This window comes from Vanellus vanellus, assembly GCF_965231255.1.
Source record: "Vanellus vanellus genome assembly, chromosome: Z".
NCBI classification, from domain to species: domain Eukaryota; kingdom Metazoa; phylum Chordata; class Aves; order Charadriiformes; family Charadriidae; genus Vanellus; species Vanellus vanellus.
The window spans coordinates 51177304-51198355 of NC_138908.1; the positions used below are offsets into that span (position 1 = coordinate 51177304).

At 41.5% G+C, this 21052-nt stretch overlaps 1 protein-coding gene across 1 annotated transcript in view; it reads right to left on the reverse strand.

Annotated features, from left to right (window-relative positions):
* Nucleotides 1-4984: 4984 nt before the first annotated feature.
* Nucleotides 4985-21052, reverse strand: part of ADAMTSL1 (ADAMTS like 1) — a gene marked incomplete at its 5' end in the record, with an annotated part of 206713 nt that continues 190645 nt past the window's right edge. The window contains 6 exons of the mRNA XM_082497983.1: nt 4985-5544; nt 7162-7382; nt 8402-8511; nt 11609-11816; nt 14300-14480; nt 15562-15762. Coding sequence (XP_082354109.1) covers nt 5438-5544; nt 7162-7382; nt 8402-8511; nt 11609-11816; nt 14300-14480; nt 15562-15762 — 1028 coding nt within the window. The 3' untranslated portion in view covers nt 4985-5437. The remainder of the gene's footprint in view (nt 5545-7161; nt 7383-8401; nt 8512-11608; nt 11817-14299; nt 14481-15561; nt 15763-21052) is intronic.

Consider the following 21052-nt stretch of genomic DNA (forward strand, 5'->3'; position numbering starts at 1 on the left):
GGCTTCCTGCATTAAAAGCAAAACAAAAAGCACTGGCAAGATTCTCATGAGAATGAATTGCGTCTGATTGTGGTTATAGCTGGTGATATCGGCATCAAATATTTCAGCTTTCACACTTTTAGTTATTACTTTATGCTGTCACCTACTTTCCATGTCAGTCACTGGGTATATGCTTTGCCCTCAGTATTTCCAGCAATAGTTCTTACAAACTGATTTTGTGTCATCTTATTTTCAGTTTTTTGCTTGATCTTTTTCTTATTGGTCAGAAAACATTTTTTTGCTGTGCTAAGCTTATTTCTCCCTGCATAAAACCTTCTTTATTTGAGCATGAGCTGATATGCAAACTCAGATCAGTGAGAAGCCACAGCTGATGATCCTGCTTTAAATAAATTTCATGAGCAACTTTGTGCTCTGCTTTGTCAGTTTCTTTTCTTTGTTTGAAAAGCCCCTTCCAGATGGACCCTGCTGTAATACTTCTGTAATGCTAAGGCACTTGTATACTCTCAGCCTTGCTGCCTCAGCCACCCAAAATGCATTGGATGGCTCAGTGGAGGCTGTTCCAGGTTTTGTAACCATTCTGGGAAAAAAGAAGGGCTGGAGTCTGTGATTTCATGGACTTTCTAGTCTCAGTATTTATCAGTGATCACTGAATGAAAGATGAGGCTGAACACCATATTTGCTTTTCAGAGGGACAGATGGAGAATAAAATGTACTGTTGTGTTTGTGTCTTCACATGTGAAGTTGAGAATGGGAGCAAGTAAACTGTATCTCAGTGAAAAGGCAGGGGAGGATAGAAATAAGTACTGTAATTATAAGAGGAGATGCTGAGACGTGGCTTTTCCCCTTACAAATGTGGATAAATAATGTGTTGGGTGCGTATTATTGAAATGCTTTAGTGAGAACTTTATATCAAAATTTGGTTAAAATGACTATGTATACGACCAGGTTTTAGATTTGATTCTGACTGACTGGAAGGGAGATGTTGTGTGGAGATGATGAAGACCAATGTAGGTAAAAATGATGATTAACCAATATGCTTTTAGTGTGAGAAATGTGTAAGTTCAGTAGAAAAAGGATGTCTGATTGTCTCTTCCCTCACTTTTTTCAAACTAAAGTATTTGACATCTTCTTTGGTTTAGTTTCCATAAATAAAAGCTGAGTGTGACAGTTAATACATAACCCTATTTATAAATATACATACACCTTTCAACAAGAGGATGAAGGCAATGGTTAAATTGACAATTCCCACACTGTGGTCTGCAGTTAGCATTAGCAGTTAGCATTAGGAGTTCTGAGCTTCCCATCTGTGTACACCGGTAGTCTGTGAGAAATTCTGACATTCAAAACAGTTTGAAAACTTCTGTGTTAAAAATTAGATAATTGCATAAATGAAGGTAATTCATACAATTGCCAGCTGAACTGACCAGTGACTTCCTGCCAGCCGCCATTAAGAACTTAGGAGGACCTGGTTCACCTTTTTTCTACAAATAGAGGTGTCAGCTTATGTTGATATAGCATACTTAAATTTATTTATGAGTCCGCGTTTGGACACCAAACACATAGTAAGGTGATCATCAGCTTTTTTTTTTTTTTTTTTTTTTTTTTGATAGGGTAACTTGCAAAAGGATCGTCATAACTTCAAAAGAAAAAAAGCTTCAATTGCAGTCCATATGACTATGGCCCGATAGGAAAAACATTTCCAGCTAAAGGATCCTTTGGAAAGCTCTGCCTATGGCTTCTATGGTTTTAAGAGCCTGTTTGCAGACATACATGCCTGGAGTAGTTTAGCTGTGCTTACCTTGCCACATCACAGGGGGCAGGAGTATGTCTCCTGTGGGGAACCTTTCAGCACTGCATTTTTCTGCTTGTTGCAGACCTTTTTTCTTCTTTGGGGAAAATTAGTAGGAAGAACAAAACTGGAAGCTTGCTTTGAAGGTTTTGAAGGCTTTTTGACTTGACTGGTAACTAGGTCCATATGCATAAAAAGCAAAAAATTATTCTCTTGAGAACCTAAGCTGGCCTGCTGCTCATTTTACATCAACACCAGCTTCTATACCTCTTTTACTCAAAATGAATGACCAAATTCCTATTGTCTTCAGTATTGTTGCTTGGAAGTCTTAGGTCTGGTCTTTGTCTTGCATCTCTGTGTGTGTTTGTGTATATGTAAGATATTATTTACCTGCAGTGTAGGTGTCTAAAAAGCATAGGCAGGAACATCATACTAGGGAAATTGTCAGTAAATCAGAGCAAAATCACCGTTCCCTTTTAGAAGAGACATTGCATTGTTTGTTGGAAAGGAGCAACAGCAGAATGAGCTTAGTTTTCAAAACTTGATTTTGTCTTTGTTGAGGGAAAATGCTTTTGCTTTATTAAGTTTTTTTCTTCTTTCGCTCGCCTCCCCCCCCGTAATTCTGACCATTTACAGGATTCCTTCTACATATACACTTGATGCTTCAAGGAGTTGCAAGCTCCATTGCTAAAGGCAGCAGCGACTTACAAGGAAAGACTGAAGTAATAGGGGTTGCTTCATGCCATAAGTTTATGGGGAAAGTCACAAGATGTCTTTGAGCACTGCTGCATAGAAAAATAGGAGTATACTTTTAGTGATTTCCATGATCCGAGGACCAGCAGTGATGGCCTTATGCTTCTGCAAGAGTAACAGGCAAGACATTAACAAAAAGGAATAAAGCAAGGCAAATGAAGAATTAAAACAGATCTCCAGCACAGGGTGCAGAATCTTAATGGTTGGAGACTTTTAAAAACAAGACATTCTCTTTCCCTAAGGCAGATAGATCATGTGTACTTTGTGTGACAACTGTGTGATGTTATCATAATACAGAATAAGGACAGAGTACTCCAACAGCTTTGCTACTTTGTTTGGCTTTTGTTTTTAAGATTAATAACACGTCAGACAGCAGTAGATAAATAAGTAACCGGCATTACTTGTACAAAAAGTTATATAAATACAAGTTTGCTGTTTTGTTTTCTTTTTAGAGAAGGAAAGCATCCTTTCACAAAATATCCAGCAATCTTTATCTTAACCGAGATGCTGCCAAGTCACAATTCAGAAGACAGACATGTGAAATTAAATCCATGCTGTGCAGAGACAACACAGTGGCCCCTCCAGATCGATCTTTCGTGCTTATCCTATGCACAGTTACACAGCTACTATTCAATATGTGATCATCTGAATATGTTTTGCTATTAAACAAATGAAAATAATTCCCCATCCTGCTCTGTTAACTACTGTACTAGAAATATCCACCCCATCATCATTGTTATTATTACTATTGTTGTTAAGGAATTGTCCTTCATTCCATGCATAATTATCATTTCACAAGTTAAAAACATCATCCCTCCCTCATGTCATAGTTTATAAAGCACTCTGTGCACAGTGAAGCAGATCCCCAATTAAATGCAAATGCTATTAAAATTAAGAGAAATACACTATTACTGTTGATTTTAGAGGAACAAAGTTCTGGGGAGATTTAAAAAAAAAAACCAAACCAATAGTTTTATCTGGACAAAATAATGTACAATTATTAATATTGCACTTTTTGTACAAGAAATCCTAATAAATATACAGAAAAGATATACATTTACATACATAGAAAGACATTCTTCTTTTTTTAAATAAAAAGTTACACTGATGCTTAGCAACACTATTTCTTGAAGACCCATTTGTAGTAAGAGCATTCACTGCCAGATGTGTTTTGAAGTAACCCAACTTGAGACAGTTCAATGACCTCAAAAGTGGACTCCCAGTTTTGCTGAAAAATCCATGTGTCACGGAAGCTGTAACACAGCAGTCCCTGAACAGCATTTCATTAATGTACCACAAGGCATGAGCCCCACTGGGGGTGACAGGAGAAGCACAGCCAAGCCTTTAATTTAGAGATGGTCTTGAACCAAAGCCTCAGATTCAGATAGCTCTCTTTTAAAGCTTCACGATGCTCAAACTCCCTACTTTGCAGACTTCCTCTAATTTTAGGGCCTTATTCCGAGCAGAGAGTGCTCAGGAACTAAAAGGATGAAGCACTTCACTGGCTCAATAACCACTGCAGCTGGCCAGGAGGAAAGACGGACAGCCAGCATGCAAAGTCATGCTGTGGGTGCAATGTTTCAGCCTCACTTTTTAGATTGTGTCTTCAGGGTGTTGCATAAAAATGTGCTGCTTTATAGCACCTGTTTTGTTGTGGCAGGCAGCTGGAGAGGAGCAAGTCTGCTAAAAATTATTGGCACTAGTCCTCTGGGGCTGATGCTGAATCCATTCTGTTTCTGCTGAGTAGGAATAAACACGAGAAATCAGAATACAGCCCTTTTCTACTACTTGTCCAAATGGTTTGGCTGCCAGGAGAGAGGAATTTCACGTTAGCAGGATAGGAAAACCCACTTCCTTGAGTTACTTTCCAAAACCCCAGGTCTGAAAGCACCTGAACTCTGGGAACTCATACTCCTGTCTTTTCCAAATAAGTGTTAGTAGGATGAAGTATGTGAAGTAGCTCCTCTTACCACAGAAAATTGTTATCTTTCCTGCCTGTGCTCTCTACAGGACAGCATTTGCAGGTTTGTACTACAGTCTGTCAATAGAAAATCATACTTTCTCTCCTTCTCCTGGATAATAATTAACATCATCACCTCACCTCTGTGCTGAGGGCAACCCTCCTATACCAAATCCTCCCTCAGAAGCACAACCTGGTAACATTTTCTGGTGTGTTTTAGACACGTTACACACCATTGTTTAACTTCCCCAGACACTAGATCCTCAAAGATCATAAGCATCTCCCACCAAAATAATTTGAAGCCCTGGCATGAGAAGGAGAGAGGGGCTTAAAAAGAAAAAAAAAAAAAAAGGAATCTAATCTTGGATGTAACAAATAGATTTATAAAGCAAAATCATATGCTTATATTCTCAAAGTAGTCTAAGATAGATGAAGTATCTGTATGCTGCATAGCTGAATGTTTAGTTTCGCTTTTTTTTTTTTTTAACCTCCACTACTACCCCATGACCTGTCAAGCTGATTATTTGTTTCATATTGTGGTGGTCCAATGTGATGCTAGGTTTTTACTCTGATCCACTTCCCCATCTGTCTCCTGCTGTATCCTCAGGCAGGTACATGGATTAATGGGGCAGCCCCACTCCTCTCAGGCCCATTGCTGGTGGCATGGGGCTCACTGACTCTTTGTGGTCTACCCTCATGACCGTGTTTTGCTGCATTCCGTCTCCCAGATTCACAGAAGGGAAAACTTGTCAAGTCCCTTTACAACAATGATTTGGTAAAAGGTTTTCTTTTTTTTTTTTTCCAAAGGGAAATAAATAAATAAAATGAAAAAAAAAAGAATTCCATTCCATTTGTATTTTCTGTAAAAGTCCTTGCCTCAGTGAAGCAAAGGCTGTGATCCCCTTGTTCCTCCTCCATTTTCATTGCTCTTGTCTTCAAGCTTTTCCACAAGTCCCACAGCAGCGTGACTTGAACTGGGTGAGCTGGCAGAGTTTGAGCTGCTTCACTTTCTCACAGTACCTTGTGGTGTCTCTGCACTCCACTGCCGAAGGGGAAACAAAAGGAGAAATGGTAATGAAGCAATGAAAGAAGGATTTCTTACCTGAGAACACTTCATGGGGTGGCCGAGAAGGGGACCAAGACAGCTTTGTGATGGGAGGTCTCACTATGCAAGCTTGCCTCGCTGCAAAGATGGAACGAGGACTCAAGCAGCCAAAGGCTCAAAGAAGAACTTGGTGGGCAGCCTTTGCTTTCAGTGCCTGGGAAAAGGGCTTCTGAGGCTGCTCCAACACTCTGGCAGTTTGTCATCTACCAGCATTTTAGGGATGCTCAAGGAGTTTCATAACAGTTGTTAAACCAAAGATTAAGTAGTAAATAAAACTGGAAACTTATTTTAACAGAGTATCTCAAAGGCGCTTTGGCCAACTTTTTGCATTTGAAGAGACAGTGTGTGGGAGTGCCCCCCCAGCTGCCCGGGTGTTGTACTGTGCTTTTCACCTGTGTGTTGCAGAACACAGCCCAGGGTGAAGATGTTAAGCCACTTTCTGAACTCCCCTAGGACTTAGGTCCTGGTATCATTTGGACAGTTTTTAAGGCCCACAGCCTCCTCCTTTTGAGCTCCAGATTGGAAAACTGTCCAGTATCACTACAAGACCTTGGGTGTGTTGTTGCTCAAGGGACTCCAACTTTCCATGCTAAGGTTGGAAAGGCGATCATCAAAGAGCAGTTGTACAGTCCTCTACAGTAATGTCTGTGCCAAATAACTTTACTGTTGTGTAGATGTGGGATATTTCTATATAGCAGGAAGAGGCTGGAGGGACAGCAAAGGTCTTGCTTGGTACTTGTAAGCTCCCTCAGCTCTTCCACTTCCATCGGGGCACCGCAAACTCAGCTCACTGGTTTGGACCCATGGAGTCTGCTTTGACTCTACAGAGAGGGAGTGTCAGAGCTGGTGTGGCTGTAGGCAAGTGTAGGCAGGTTCTGCTGTTGCTTCTGTAACTGCACAGAAACTGGCTTGCATGCTACATGATGGGATCTGCCCATCAAAACCAGCATGTGAAGTGGGAGCTGGGGCCAGTGAAAAGGTAGTGATTTAAATTTGTGCTGCCTGGTGTTTCCCAAGCAGACATTGCCATAGTGGGGCACCATTTCCAAAGAGGCACATCATCTGTTTTTGTTTGTTTGTTTGTTTGTGTTTTGGGTTTGTTTGTTTGTTTGTTTTATATTTGTAACTTTTCTAGTCACTTGGCAGGCCCAATGAGTTGCTTGTCACCTGAAAGCAAGCAGCCTCTACTCCAGGAACTCCCATCATCAACCTACCTGCTGGATTTAGACTTATTGTATTTTAACTATAGCCAGCAGCCTGTGATTTGTGTTTTTCTGTCTGTATGATTAACGGAAAGTTGAGACTGCATCAGCCATTTCACATGCTACTAGCAAGGCGACACAATCCCAGCGCTAACACCATCGCCAACAAACCGCAATGGGCACCATCTTCCCTGGGGCGCTGAGTTTTGAAGACTGAATTTTGCACATGCTCAGGCTGTGGACGTTCCCTGGACGCCCAGCTGCAAGGTCCAGTGTTGCATTTCTGAGAGACGGCTCTGCCTTCTTTCCTCCCCCCGGCGCCGCACCGCCTCCCCACCTCTCAGCAACGTACCATTCTCACAGGGCGTGATGTTGCAGCGCTGCCAGTTCACTGGCCGTGGCCTCCAGGAGCAGTGATGCTCCAGCACGGGTTTGTTGGTACGGACGTGCACGCAGTCCACGCGCCGGGACTGGAAGCCATAGTTTCCACACGTAGCCGTGCAGACGGTCCACAGGCTGACTCTCCAGTGAACGCCGCAGACATCAGTCCAACAGTTCTGGGTGCTCAAAGGCCTGTGGGCAGGAGGGAGGGAGGTGTGACCCATCACCACACTGCCCAGGGAGCAAGAACATATTGCTCCAGGTGTCATGCAAGCTCTGGTGACAGCAAGCCTTGCATATCCCAGACGTAATTTGCTCAGAGGACTGTATGGGTTGGGTCTTCAGTGGTAACTCCGTAGTGGGATTAACTCCAGTGCACTGAAAGGCGGTTTGTAACTGCACTCAGGAACCAGACCCTCAGCGGGTGCACAGTGGTATAGCACTACTGGAGCTAAATGACTATTTGAACTATTTGAGGATTTGGCTGAAATATTCCCTCCATCAAGCGCCAAGACAGAGGTCCACGAAAAGACGCAATGAGTGAAGTGATGATCTGTAAGACCCAGCAGGGCTCTGCCATTTTTTTATGGCTTTACAGCCAGTGGGGACAAACCCTGAAAACCTCCTTTTCCCTTCAGGACGGTCTCACAGAAGATGCATAGGCACACTTGGTTCCCACTTATTTGTCACACAGATAATGAAAACACATGAGTGGGAGCCAAAGAGCCAATTATATTAATTTTCAGTCATGATCAGGCATGATTTACCTAAGTCTCATGTAAAGAAAAGATGTCTTTACAATGTTGACAGTGGAATTTATCTGCAGGAAAACAAAAGCTGTGGAGTACCTTTTTCCCCAGTTAGAGCCTGTGTTTAAATAAGGGAGAAGGAGACTGGCAGCTTAAGAAGAGATAGCACAGCCTTTTGTTCAGGATTTGGCATGCCTAGAAGACTTTCCAGTTGTTGGCCAGATAGTTTTTTTTTGTTTGTTTTTTGTTTTTTTTTTTTTTTGGGGGGGGGGGGGGGCTCATAGGAACAAACAGTGAACGCTGGGCCTAAGCCTGGTGAGATTTGTACCACATAACAGTATGGGTTGCAGCATGACCTCTTTGTTACATAGGGGAAACCTAAAAGTTGTCAGTTAAGACACTGGTCCATTCAACATCTCTACAAAGGGTAGTGGTTTCAGACATAAGAGATTCCTGCCCTACCTTGGTAAGGCACTGCATTGATCTGATGACACAGAAGTCCCATCTTTGGTCTGGCAAAATATCTGTCTGTGCTGTACAGCCAGTCGTGGTCCAATGCAAGGCCCGTTGCACTGTGAACACAGAAAAATCACCTAAGGGAGGTAAAAGGCAGGACACGTTCTCCTTCCACAAGACCGCTAGTGAAATAAAGTGCATACTGCTGTGCAGTGACTGTTGGGCTTTTGAGCACTTCCTGCAGATCTGTGGGCTTTGAAGGCTAAGCATGCAGTCATCTTCTACCTCGCTCTCCTCCAGCAGCATTAAAACTGCATTTCTATATCTGCTCTGTAGATTCATTACCTCTCCTCTTCAATAGTTCAATCTTAAATACATCTGTTAAGGCAAATAAAGTGCTTTCATGTCATTAGCCAAGAGCTGATGATCCATACAGGAAATCTCAATACATTCCTTTTATTGTGCATTTTGCAGCTTGTTCTATCAAAATTTATGGGCAAATAGTTAATAACCAAGAACACATTGAACCAAGAGCATATTTCACTCCATTTAATAATTTAAAAGCATTGCAGGACAATAAACAAAAAGCAGCAAGCATGACAAGCACAGCAGATCTGCAAGCTTGCTCCAGTACTGAGGTGTTCCTAACCTATTCAAATTTACCAATCACATGCTTACTGTTTAACTGTTCTAATCTTCTCCTCCAATTAAATCATCATTAGCTATAGGTATGAAGCATGTATTTTTTTTCTTTTAAAATTATATCAACTGTTAGGAAACATTTTGTTTTTCTAAATATCTGGAAGTTATACTCAGAAACAGACTGAGGGTTGAGGAAAGGGACCTTAGTGTGAGGGAGGAATTTCTGCCAGGGGAGAGCTGCTGATCGATCCCTCTGCTGCCTCCATGCCCCCTTCAGTAGGAGTCCTATTTCACACTACCATGCACTCCTCACATAATACTCCCTTCCCGCTGCTATTTCTTCCCTCCCTGACAACTGGGAGAGAGAAACAGTGACTGTCAGCTTCCCAGTTGCTTCCCGTCAATCCCCTCACTGAGCAAGGTGGATGGAAATGTTGTTCATTGAAGTATGTGGAGCACTTCCGAGATATCTGCAGGGGCAAGCAGTCCTCAACACCAGCAAGCCTGAATCACTAGTTTTAAACCACTATGGAATTACATAGAGGACATCAAAATGCCACTAACGTTAAATGAAGGAATGGAATTCATTCTGGAGGTAGGGGTAGAGTAGGGAGTCCATTTATTTTCTCTGTGAGTTGGGAAATTTGGTCACTACACCTGGGCAACAGGGACCTGATACCCCATGATACTACTGAGAAAGTCACTGATCCGCTGAGCCGCTGAGCCACTGAGCCAGTGATATGTACCTGACTGTAATTAGATAACAGTCTTCTGGCTTGGAAACTGAGCTGTATAGAATCATGTGGGACTTCATTAATTTTTTTTAAGCCAGGTAGAAGAAATATTATATTATAATGCACAGAGGTTAGGTCTAACAAATTAATTCAGACCTCTTTGATTGTCTCAGCTGGGTATGATGTCACGGGGAACAATATAGCCCACAACGATCTACAAAATAAGGATGAGGTAATTTTAGAAAAATGACTTTTTCCAGTCCTTAGCTGGAATCCCACAGGGGGTGAAAATCTGCTTCTTTCATATAAAAGAATAATTCTAAGCTTTACTCATGAATGTAATACAATAACTCAATGACCTTTCATGGGAGAAATTTCCAAAATACAAAGGCAAGAGTTAAATGAAGTTGTTTTCAAGTCATGAACAATAACAAGTGTCTAGCCGAAGACACCTTTTACTACCAACAGTGCGAAAAAACCTGATGCAGTACAATGCATTTTGCATATTACTCCCAGAAAATACAGAATGCATGTGGTTATTAATAACAAACTGTTGTATTACTCTAACCTCTAACACAACAAGACAGCATTTGCCATTTTTTTCAAACTGACGTACCACATGCTAATTAGTAAAGGAGGCAAAATATTTCATGATAGCTTACTATATGTCAAGACTGGTAGTTATTACTCTAGGTAATTATTTTCTTAGCCTCTTCTTGCATGGTAAGAAGCCTCACTTCTATGCCTTTACCTGACTTACCATTTCAATTAGATGTATAAGTACTTCGGTTTTGTCAAACTGCTTTTTATTTTTCCCTTCGAAAATGTTTATTTCACCAAAAGTGATGTTAAAGTAGTATTGGTACCTGGCTTTAACATCTGGCAAAACTGTCTTCTGTGGTTTTAACCCCATCTCTCATTCACCCTGGAATGCTATACCCCCGTGTGAATCACCACTCTGGAGATCTTTGGGCTAAAATCTGTGAGTTTCTACCCCTAAGTCTGGACTGTAGTGGACTCATCGACTTTCACATATAGCTCAGTCAAGCTGGAGTGGAGAGAAAAGAGAGGATGCACATAGTAGCGACTGGTCCCAGGTTATAATTGACTACATATTGCCAAGTGTCTTTTCAGGAAATCTCATTGCTTACAGAGAGACAAAGACAAAACTCTTCTGTGGATTCCCACAATAAAGTGAATTAACTCTAAATACTTGGAACATTTGGTATTTACGGACCGAAGCTTTTTAACATCTGATCATTGTATGAAGCTGCAAGGAGAGAATTTGAAGATCTGTAAAACAGCATGAAGTAGTCTGAAAATGCTTTTAGCCCTTCATTTTGCTTTTTGTCATGAAGCAAAATCAAGAAAGCTCCCACTTTTCAGCATACTCACGTGACACCATCAACCTTGTAAAACTGGGTTATTGTACAACACCCCCGCCCCAAACCTATCACAATCATCAGTCCTGACTCCTGAGAGTCCGAACTGAAACACATACACTGAGTGGTCAAAGGAATTAAGACTTGGAGAAGGCTACTTCCCAGATGTGCCACCTGCCACTATAAAGAGGAGCTGCAGATCTTTCCACTGGGGACTGCAGTAAAAGTCCTGTTCACAAGCAGCATTTCTAGGGACTGTGGGAAGCTACAGAAATTCAAGCATGCAGTGTATCAAACATGGAGTTGAAAGAGCTAATCAAATTAGTTGCCTCCTCAAAAGCCTGCAGACCATAACCTAAATGATACCAGGATGCAAAATCACTCCTCTCATTTTCTGTGACTTTTTTCTAGCCCACACTATGAGGCTGTCCTTGGACTGCTGGCTTGTCCCTTACCTGGCCCCAGGAGGAGGCCACCCACTCAACACAGGGATGCCTGTTACAGTTCTGTGTGTCCACAGGGCGCTTGGACACTTGGGCACAAGCCTCGTTCGACATTGGGACAGAGCTGCCTTTTGCTGTCAGGCGCTGACATGTCACTCGCCGTGTCTGGATGCCTCCACCGCAGCTCCGTGTGCAAGGAGACCACGATGTTACCATCCATCTGTGAGAGAAAGACAAACAGGTCAGGGAGCTGATACGTGCCACCAGCTGCAGGATCATTGGTGTCAACAGTTCTTTATGTATTGGACCAAAGAAAGGCAACAATGGCTTCATTTATTTAGGGTACAATCCTGGAAGGTGCTGAGTGCCTCAGCCTCCCATAGTAGCCCCTGAAAACTGCTCAGAGGATGACAGCTGAGAAAAGAGCATTTTTTTTACTTATCTTTCTCAAGGTTCTTTGGCCTCAGAATTCATTTTCTAGCCTTTAAGGCTGTTTTTTAAAGGCTTCGCAAACATTTCTAGCCCAGGCACAAGGGTCAGGCATGGCACACCACTGTGGCCACAGAGGCCTCAATCACAGGTTATAGTCACAATGTCATCAATGACTAGCCCATTTATGCCCTTTAGTAGGGAAAACTATCTCCCTAAAGTGGCTGGAGTAGCTCACAGGCCACTTGGAACTTGCTGCTGACAGAATAGCCAAAATCTGCTGGGTCCTGCTGGTGTCTGCCTGCTCTGTTATGCCCCTGACAGCTGGGATAATCCAGAAAAGCCTGAAGGTTGTTCAGGGATGGGGTCAGTGCATAGACAACCTAGGACAAAGGACATCTTTCTTCTTTCCTCTTAAGCTCAGACCATGCATTCACCAGTTGAGGTTGAGGCTCTGAACCCATAGCAGTTTGCTTCATTAAGTTTCAGGATACTCGGCAGGATTTGTGTGTTACTGGGAGGAAAACAGTGCCTATCAGGTCTCTCATCAGCAGTGTTTATGATTACTTTATAAAATAAGCAATAAGCATTCTCCAGTCCCATGGAGAGGCATCCATGCCTATTTCTGTCTTCTGCGAGTGATTAACTCCCGTGGTACAGAAACAAGTATATGAAGAAATAAACTCTCAACACAGAAAACAAAAACACTGCAACTTTTTTTCATGCAGTTTGGTGAGGTTGAATCTGAAATTTCCTCAGCCCTCATAAAGCTCTGCTCTGCATTTCAATCAACTTTTATTTCCAAGCTTACATCTCAGCAGTTTCTCAGGAGCTAAGGGAGGATTGTGGGTTGTGTTACAGTTCAGGGAAGGTATAAAAAGACATAAAACATTCCCACAGAATTTACTGCCATCACCAAGGAAAACTGCTGCTAATGAGCGCGTTTCATATTTCAACAAATCTCTTTTGGTTTTGTTCTTATGACTCAGCTGGCAACTCAGAAAATATTTGCCTGCAAAGAGGGGTAGGAATATATTTTAAAAGGTAATTAAACAGAACCATGCCATATACCCAAGACACAGCAACGGTGGTAAATCTGGCCGTTTACTTCTCATCAGGTTGCTTAGCACCTCTCCTTGCCTCAGCTTAGACTTTGACTTTTTTAATACAAGTCCCAAATCACTGTTGAATGAGAGAAGTTGCACTAAATTTCTCCTGAGATTCTGACTACTTTTAAGTGCTTGTGTACTGAAACACACTGTGTCCACAGTGGAAATAAGGGAGAGGAGGGAGTAAAAACTCAGAAAAATAAGCAAAAGCAAGTTTACACATCTCAGCTAAGGAGCCACTCAATTGCAGAAGGAGGACAATTTTAACATGGGGGGAGTATAACACTGCACTGACTCTCTGGATGGACACTCAGGATGTATTCTTATTTGCACCAAAGAGTATCAAAGAAGGGAAGTGTTTTGTGTGGGGAGGAAGCAGCAGAGGCAGGCTTAAATGTAGTCAGAAGTCTTTCAAGCTGTCCTGGCTCTGCTGTGTTGAACAGTAACTGGAAAACAGAGGATTACAGGGGCAGAGAGCTACAGTCCCAAGGAAACCACAAGCTAGCAGCCTCCTAAAGGAGGCAGAACTCAGTCTGACCCCCCCTTCACGCCCACTGGATCTGATGGGATGTGCCCATTTTACAAAAGACATTTCCACTCTGCTAGGGGAATTCTTTGCAGCTGCAGCTACAGTCCTGCCCTCATTGATGTACAGGCAACGCAGGAACTCACAATAAAACACCAAAACAGCTGCTAAACCTTGCTTCTTGTCTGTTATATTGTTGGGATAAACTGTCATGAAGCCATGTGGAACACAAAAAAAGATATGATCCTACAGTTCTTGGGCGATGAAACTCCTGAATGTACAGACCTCACACCAGGCATGATATTTGCGTCCAACACAGAGTGAGGCTGGAATCACTCAAGATAACTCAAGCTGTGAACTTTGCTAATAAAGAATAGGTAATAGCCTCTCTATTATTTTCTAACCTAAATACTGAAGGAGTACACTCTCTTTCTACCAGAAAGTCTACAGTCAATGTTTTCCACAAATTTTGCTACAAATTCCCAACTCTCTAGGTTAAGCACTCATAAATCCCCTTTTAGCCATGACTTTTCTCCAGACAGGCACCAGAGAAGCTGCAATGGCATGATGTCCAGCACAAAGAACTCTTCAAGCACATCTTAAAAGCATGTATGACATTTTAACGTGAGACAGGCGAACCGTGAAGGGCAGTCTCTCCTGTTGCACGCAATGGGCTGCAGGGCTGGTTTGGGCTTCTCTTTGCAGTGGGATATGTTGACTTCGGCCCCATCCAGTATGCACCTCAGCTGGGGCAGCTGCACCCCTTTGTGGCCGCAGGAAGTTGAACAAGCCATCAGCTTGTCCACTGACCATCGGAATTCTGCCAAAAGTGTGGGAGAGACATGTTAACACTCAAAAACTGCCAACAGGAGAGCCTTAGAAAAGAAGGAGTCAGAGATCTTCTCCAGGATGAAATATTTGGACGTGGTGTCTCATGTGAAGGGGAGCTACCTATGCCTACAAGACACCAGGCAATGAACAAAAAAGGAACAGGATTCCAGATGATGTAAACCACTGACTGTCTTTGGTGTAACAAATCCAATTTTTTGGTGCAACAAATCCAATTTTTTGGTGCTTAGAAGCATCAGGCATGGAAAGTGAATGACATGGTAGAGCAGTTAAGTGAAGGCAGATGCCAGTGGTGCGGGAAATCGCATCTATATTTTTAAAGGGGTGTGATTTAGAGAAGATGTGGTTAACTGAAATGACCACCAGTATCTATGATTCTATGATCCTACAACAGTGTGTTTCTCACCAGGTAGATCATACAGATTATCCATCCTGAAGATGAATGGGGGAGTTGCAACACACTTAAAATTTTATGGCAAAATTTAAGGAAAAGTTAAATTCTTCTCCACTCCATCCCTGACAACTGGAACAATGAAAGCTGCATATTCTGTTCCAACCCATCCTCACTGCTCTGTTCTCTGTGGCTTTATCACCTTCAGCTTATTTCTAGCGTAAATATAATAGTTGCAGCATTTTTACAAGTGAAGGGTTTTCAAGCACGAAGAGACTGTGAAACACTGACTTTAGCAGGTTAACAGGGGGCATTCTAATTCTAGTGGTTCAAAGTGTGACACTTCTGTCTTGAACTTCTGGACAAGAAAATTATCCAGACTCAACAAGCGTAAGTATAGCTTGAATCAGTAAGGTGTGGTTTAGGCTCAACAGGCCAGAAATATCAGGTGTCACTTTGGTAAAGTAAAACCTGAGACATTGCAAGGTACTTGGTAGTCCTGAAAATCTATATCCATGGCCGTAAAACATCAAAACATCTATTTCCTGCTGTGCATGTCAGTCCTGGCTTCAGAGAGGAGAAATCCAGGATGAGAAAGGCAGTGCAGGGAAGTCCATGGGAACAGCTTCACAGGGCAGCAGGACTGAAACTGGAAAGTTACCTTGTATAGCTAGGGATGTTTTTTGTGTGAGCGAGCCAGCCTCGTTCTGAGCAAGGCAGCTGAATTCACCATCAGGAGCATCACTGACGTTGAGTATCTGAAGAATACGGCCCGCTGCCAGAAGGCGATGCCGCAGACTGAGAGGCTCGCCAGAGTAAAGCCAGGTGATGTTTGGGGTTGGATGACCATCCACAGCACAACCTGAAAAACAGGGATGTGAAAGAAACCTGCTGAGTGCTGAACTTGCTGCAAAATTACATGATTTGAAGTGGTCAAAATTATGGGAAAAAGTCAATTCCATCCCATTTTCTCTTTGTTTACTCATAATAAAAAATAGGAATACTGTGGTCATGAATAACTTCTCATCAACTGAAAAAAAAAAAAAAAAAGATCCAAAATCCAGCTAATCCACCAAAGGAAAATCTTAGATCAGTTTGGAAATATTTACATCAAGCTGTCTAAGGTTTCAATTATTTTGGATCATGCTCATTTTTGTATTGAGAAAAGTGGGATAGGGAGGTTACAGACCTAGCATAAGCTCAAGGAGTATGCTTGAATGAGCAATACAAACAGAACTTGGTCTCTAAACTTCCTATTTAAACCACAGGGCCACCTTCCTCTTTTTTTATATTAATTTTTTTTATCTTAACTTTTTTATGTTAAAAATCAGAAGTTTTTGTTACACAAAATTTTTGTTACACAAATAACTAGTGAAAAAACAGAGAGGTACAATTGAGCCTTTAGCAATTTTTGTCACAGCAATGGGCAATTCTCCAAGCAACAACCAACCAAAACCAGGAACTGAAAAACACATGCTGTTCTGAAGCACTGTACGGGTATGCCTATGGATCATCATCACAGCCGACATTCAATGAGTTCTTTGCTTGTTGAGCTAAGGGAGAGTATTGGGAAGGTACTATTTCCTGTGATCTTCATACCAGCAGTACACTTCGCCAGTTTCAGGATGAATTGCAGAAGATTTGTGAGACCTGCATATCCTGGGAAAGACAGCTAAGTTGCCTTACATATTTCCGGGGGAAAAAGAAAGAACTAGGCAATTTCTGTGGGGCAACCCATCCACACCAATTGCAGGGATGGGGAGCCAGAAAAGCCATGCTCAAGGGATTGCGTACATTACTTGGACTACTTATGGCTTAGGCTAGTCCTGCATTTCCATGCATCTCACTGACACACGACAGGTCTGGCTAAGTCACTATGAATGCAATCTATGCTGATCGCTATTTTGTTATACTGCAGGTTTATACAGTTCTGTTTATATTAGCATATGTGGATAATGAATGATTTTATTGTATCCAAAATCCCCCCAGAAAGCAGCGCACTATATAAACAAACATAACATATATACATGAATATTCACACTAGCACTGTTCAAAAGGAACTGGATAAGAAAAGGAAAAGTACAAATTTTAAATACTGAAAGATGGAAGACTGTTCTAAGATTAAGGGATAATTCCATCAGCTGATATTTCTTGATTGTTATCTCCATGTAATTTGACTAGTATTTACTATTCACTGAGACAAGTAAGACTGTGAATATGATACCTTTGTATCTGCAATACACAATGAATAGACACCACAACATGACATTTTTGTTACTGTTCTTCCTTTCATTCTTGTCTGTCCACCTGAGGAAATCTTCAGCTAACATATACTGACCAAGTACGAGAGAGACAAGATGACTTATAGTTGCTGCAATCAAGGTTTTATTTAAATACGCATTTTCTCCTTAAGAATTTACCTACACCTTACTGAGGTGCCTAGCACTGCAAGAATAAAAAATACCATTTTGGTCTTGACAGCCATTGTCGAGACCCAATCCTTGAGACTTTAGGAGTACATTACTTTGTTTAGGAACCCTTGCTGAGCTGCTTTTGAATTTGGTCACACCCCTAAACTAACACTGGGGACTGGACTACTGTCATCTTTACGTGTCTGCCTTTTGCTGCTAGTCATACCTCCAATTGCCCTATTCCTATGGCAGAAGATGCTTCCTTGCCTCTGAGAATTGAAGCTTTCTTGCCTATACAAAGTAGACCTCATAAAAGATGGAAAAAGCCAGTGGTGACCTGTGGCACGTCCCAGCCACTTTCATGCTGAGAAGCAGATCCAGGCACTGGGGAGATCCCATCTGCCACTTGGGAGGATAAATACTGGGCCTCTCACTGGCGCAGTGACTACATGGGTCTTTGCTGTGTCCCCTGCTGCTGGCAAGCCTTGCTGGCATCCATGGTGGGGAAAGGCAAGGGCTGGATAAAGCTGCCCATCAGGGCTGGTCCACTCTGTGTGAAACAGGTACTACAGAGAGCCAGGGCTCCCCAGCAGAACGCAAGTGACGCACACAGTAGGCTCTGCAGTTGCAACAACAATGTTTCACTGGCAAAGAACTAGTTAATGCAGCTAAATATTAAAAAAGAAGGAAAAAAGGGGAAAAAATGGCAGAATGAGAGAGTGCACACTGCTCACAGGGGTCTCCCCTCTTCCTTTTTTCCACTCTTAGTTATAAGGTTAAAAAGTCTTTGCTTTTTGTTTAATTCTTCAACAAGGTCCAATGCAGTTTTGGCCTTGCTTGTTCTCTCCCCAACACTCAAGTCCTGACCACAAAGACAGAGCTTGCTTTGCTGCTCAGTTCTTTTTCCTATTTTTGTAAGCTCTCTATGGATTCCTGCTATGCTTCACTTTACATTATTCCCTTTGTCCTGAGTACTGAGATGTTTTTTCCTACCGTTGTGCTGGAAGACAACTCATCCAATTTCCAAGATACTCATTCTCAAGTAAATAAGTGCCATGAAAGATTTCAGCCTCACAGGTTTAAGGCTGCCTAAGTTAAAACCAACGGAAAACAATGGAATATACAGGAAATTGACAAACTTAACAGTAAGTGACTGTACAACTTTTGCCTACAGTATTCTAATTTTTTATAGTTTGCTTGTCCTTTAAGATAATTGCATGGATTTCCACAGGTCATCATGTAGCTGTAACAACTGACAAAGACATGCTGTGAGGTGGGTTTTACTGTTTGCATTTACAAACAGTCTGCACAGGATAAATGAGGAAAGCATAAAGGTCAGTTTGATGTTGAACACAGAGGAACTGAAATTGACTTCAGTGTGCAAATGGTCCTAGTTTGTGCCCATTTTTCTTTAAAAATTTTATTGTCAGGCAAAATAATGTATTATTCCGAGTACTGACTATTTTACTTGCCTTACATATAATTTCTTCTTCCAAAATGTATATATAAAACATTAGAGTAAAGGAACAGCCCATAGTCAATAATATGAGGGGGAAACCCCAAACGCTATTCCCTAGGTATGTTCTACCAGTGAGTAATTATTACTTTTTTTAACATTTTAAAATAAATCTTTTCTAACACTTATGAGACTTGTGTAATGGATACTCCTCATTTGTGTATGCAGAACAAGCATCAATCACATTTCACAAGTGACATTTCTTATTTGTTTCCCACGTGTATGGATGCATAAACTGTGGGATAATGTTTTATGCATATTAAGTGAGAACCAGAGTACAATGAAAAAACCATATTCCATTAATATCCCCTTCTCATCTCCCAAGAATAATTTTAATACCATTTAATGCAGATTACCAACACGTATTCTCTATTTCTCCCATCCCTGTGGACATTGCTTTATCCTTCCAAAGCTCAACACCTGTAACTATAACGCGTGAGAAGGAAAAACTGGTTTTGTTTCCAGACAGCAGAGCTTTAGTGCATCAGAACCCTTGGGAAGGCAAGGAGGGAACATTTTTTTCTGACTGTTTCTGAGCAGTGAAAGCTCTGGCATGAGAGGACCCTTCTCCTTCAGTCCTTAATTAGAGAAAGAAAATACTGCCTTCGTCCTCCCTTGCAAAGTCTACTGTGATTCTGACTTCATTCAAAGCCAGGATGAGTCACGGATGTGCAAAAGCTGGAGTTACAAACAGAAATCTAATACAAATTACATATTTCCATAGGGAAAATGTTAATATTTTAAGGGTAACAAGGGGGTATTTGGAAAAGGAAGACCAATGTTTCACAACAATTCTAATAATTTCTTGAGAGGAAAGAATAAAAGCACAGTGCAGGCCAAATTCAGCTCCCGTATACCTCTCCAACACTTTCTGTATGACTGTAGCTGCAGAAAGACTCTGGGCTACTGTGCTAATGCTAAGAGAACAAAATATGAAGCATGCATCACTCTTTCACTTGCAGACTTGAATGACAGAAAAAAACAAGTGCTAAGGCTGTTGACTTTAGGATTGGTTTCCTTCGTGGCCTGGTACCTTAAATCAGTAGAACTGTATGGGAAGCAATGGTGAAAATGTCCAACAAATTTTGCAAGTACTAAATACAGTTTGTAATACCAGTAAAAAAAAAATACAGCATTGCATTTAAAAAAGATATCTATTCTTAAATTACAGATTATTGTCATGCATTCATATCTTTCTAACAAATAGCTCTCTAATTTACTATTGACCTGCTGATTAATCCCAGGCAATATGTCTAATATTTATTAAAGGTTGAATCTGAGTGAAGACTTCAGGTCAAGACGAGGCGGTTTCTTTGAGATTTCTTTAAACAAAATAGTTCTACAGTCTGAGCTCAACAAAATACTGAGCTTTCCAACTGCAGCCCCGAAGCTGCTGTGCCGCAGGAGGTAAGCTCACCTTTTCCACTCTCCCGGCAGCTAACCATGGCATAAGAAGGTGCATGCTGTCTTACCTGATGCCAAGCCACGTGCCAGCAGTGAAGCTGGAAATCAAACTCTTGCCTTCTTAGTCTCAGGCCAAGACTTGCATCTTTGGAAACGATTTCCTATTTAAGAGATAGGTCTGGGTCCCATAGCCTGGATAGAAACCACACACCGTGGTATGCAGTTTGGATGCACTGGTATTAATGTTCAGCTGCATGCTTGTACCTTAAAGTGTAGTTTTACAGCCTTGCTATTCATCGGTGATCACTCCTTGCAAAATAGGCAAATGTTTGTGCCGCATTAGTTCAAAATACTTTGAATCAACAAAAAAAAAAGTCTGAGTTTGAAAAAAAGTAATCATCCCAATTTGTTAGGGACTGCACATTTCAGAGCATCACAAAGTACAACAAATCTAGCATGGAAAGTTCACAGAAAACTTCAGCTAGACTTATGAACCAGAAGGCCTATGCCCCTGCCTCACAGACATACCTATCCAAACATAAAATTGGGAGAGGAAAGATGATTGCTGACTACTACCTGAAACGCTTGGCAAAGGAGGAAAGAAGGGATTTGGCAGCAGAATTATGAAGTATATTAAAACTGAAATAAAGCAAGCTAAAAAAATAATTCTGTGATTCTGTACATATTTTACTGAACTCTGACAGAACAGTGTGGGAGACCACAATACTCTGTGTTAAAGCGATAAATATAACACATCTATAGGATCTGAAACCTGACAGTATTTCCACTGTAATCTCTACATTCAATGAGTTAAAGTATAC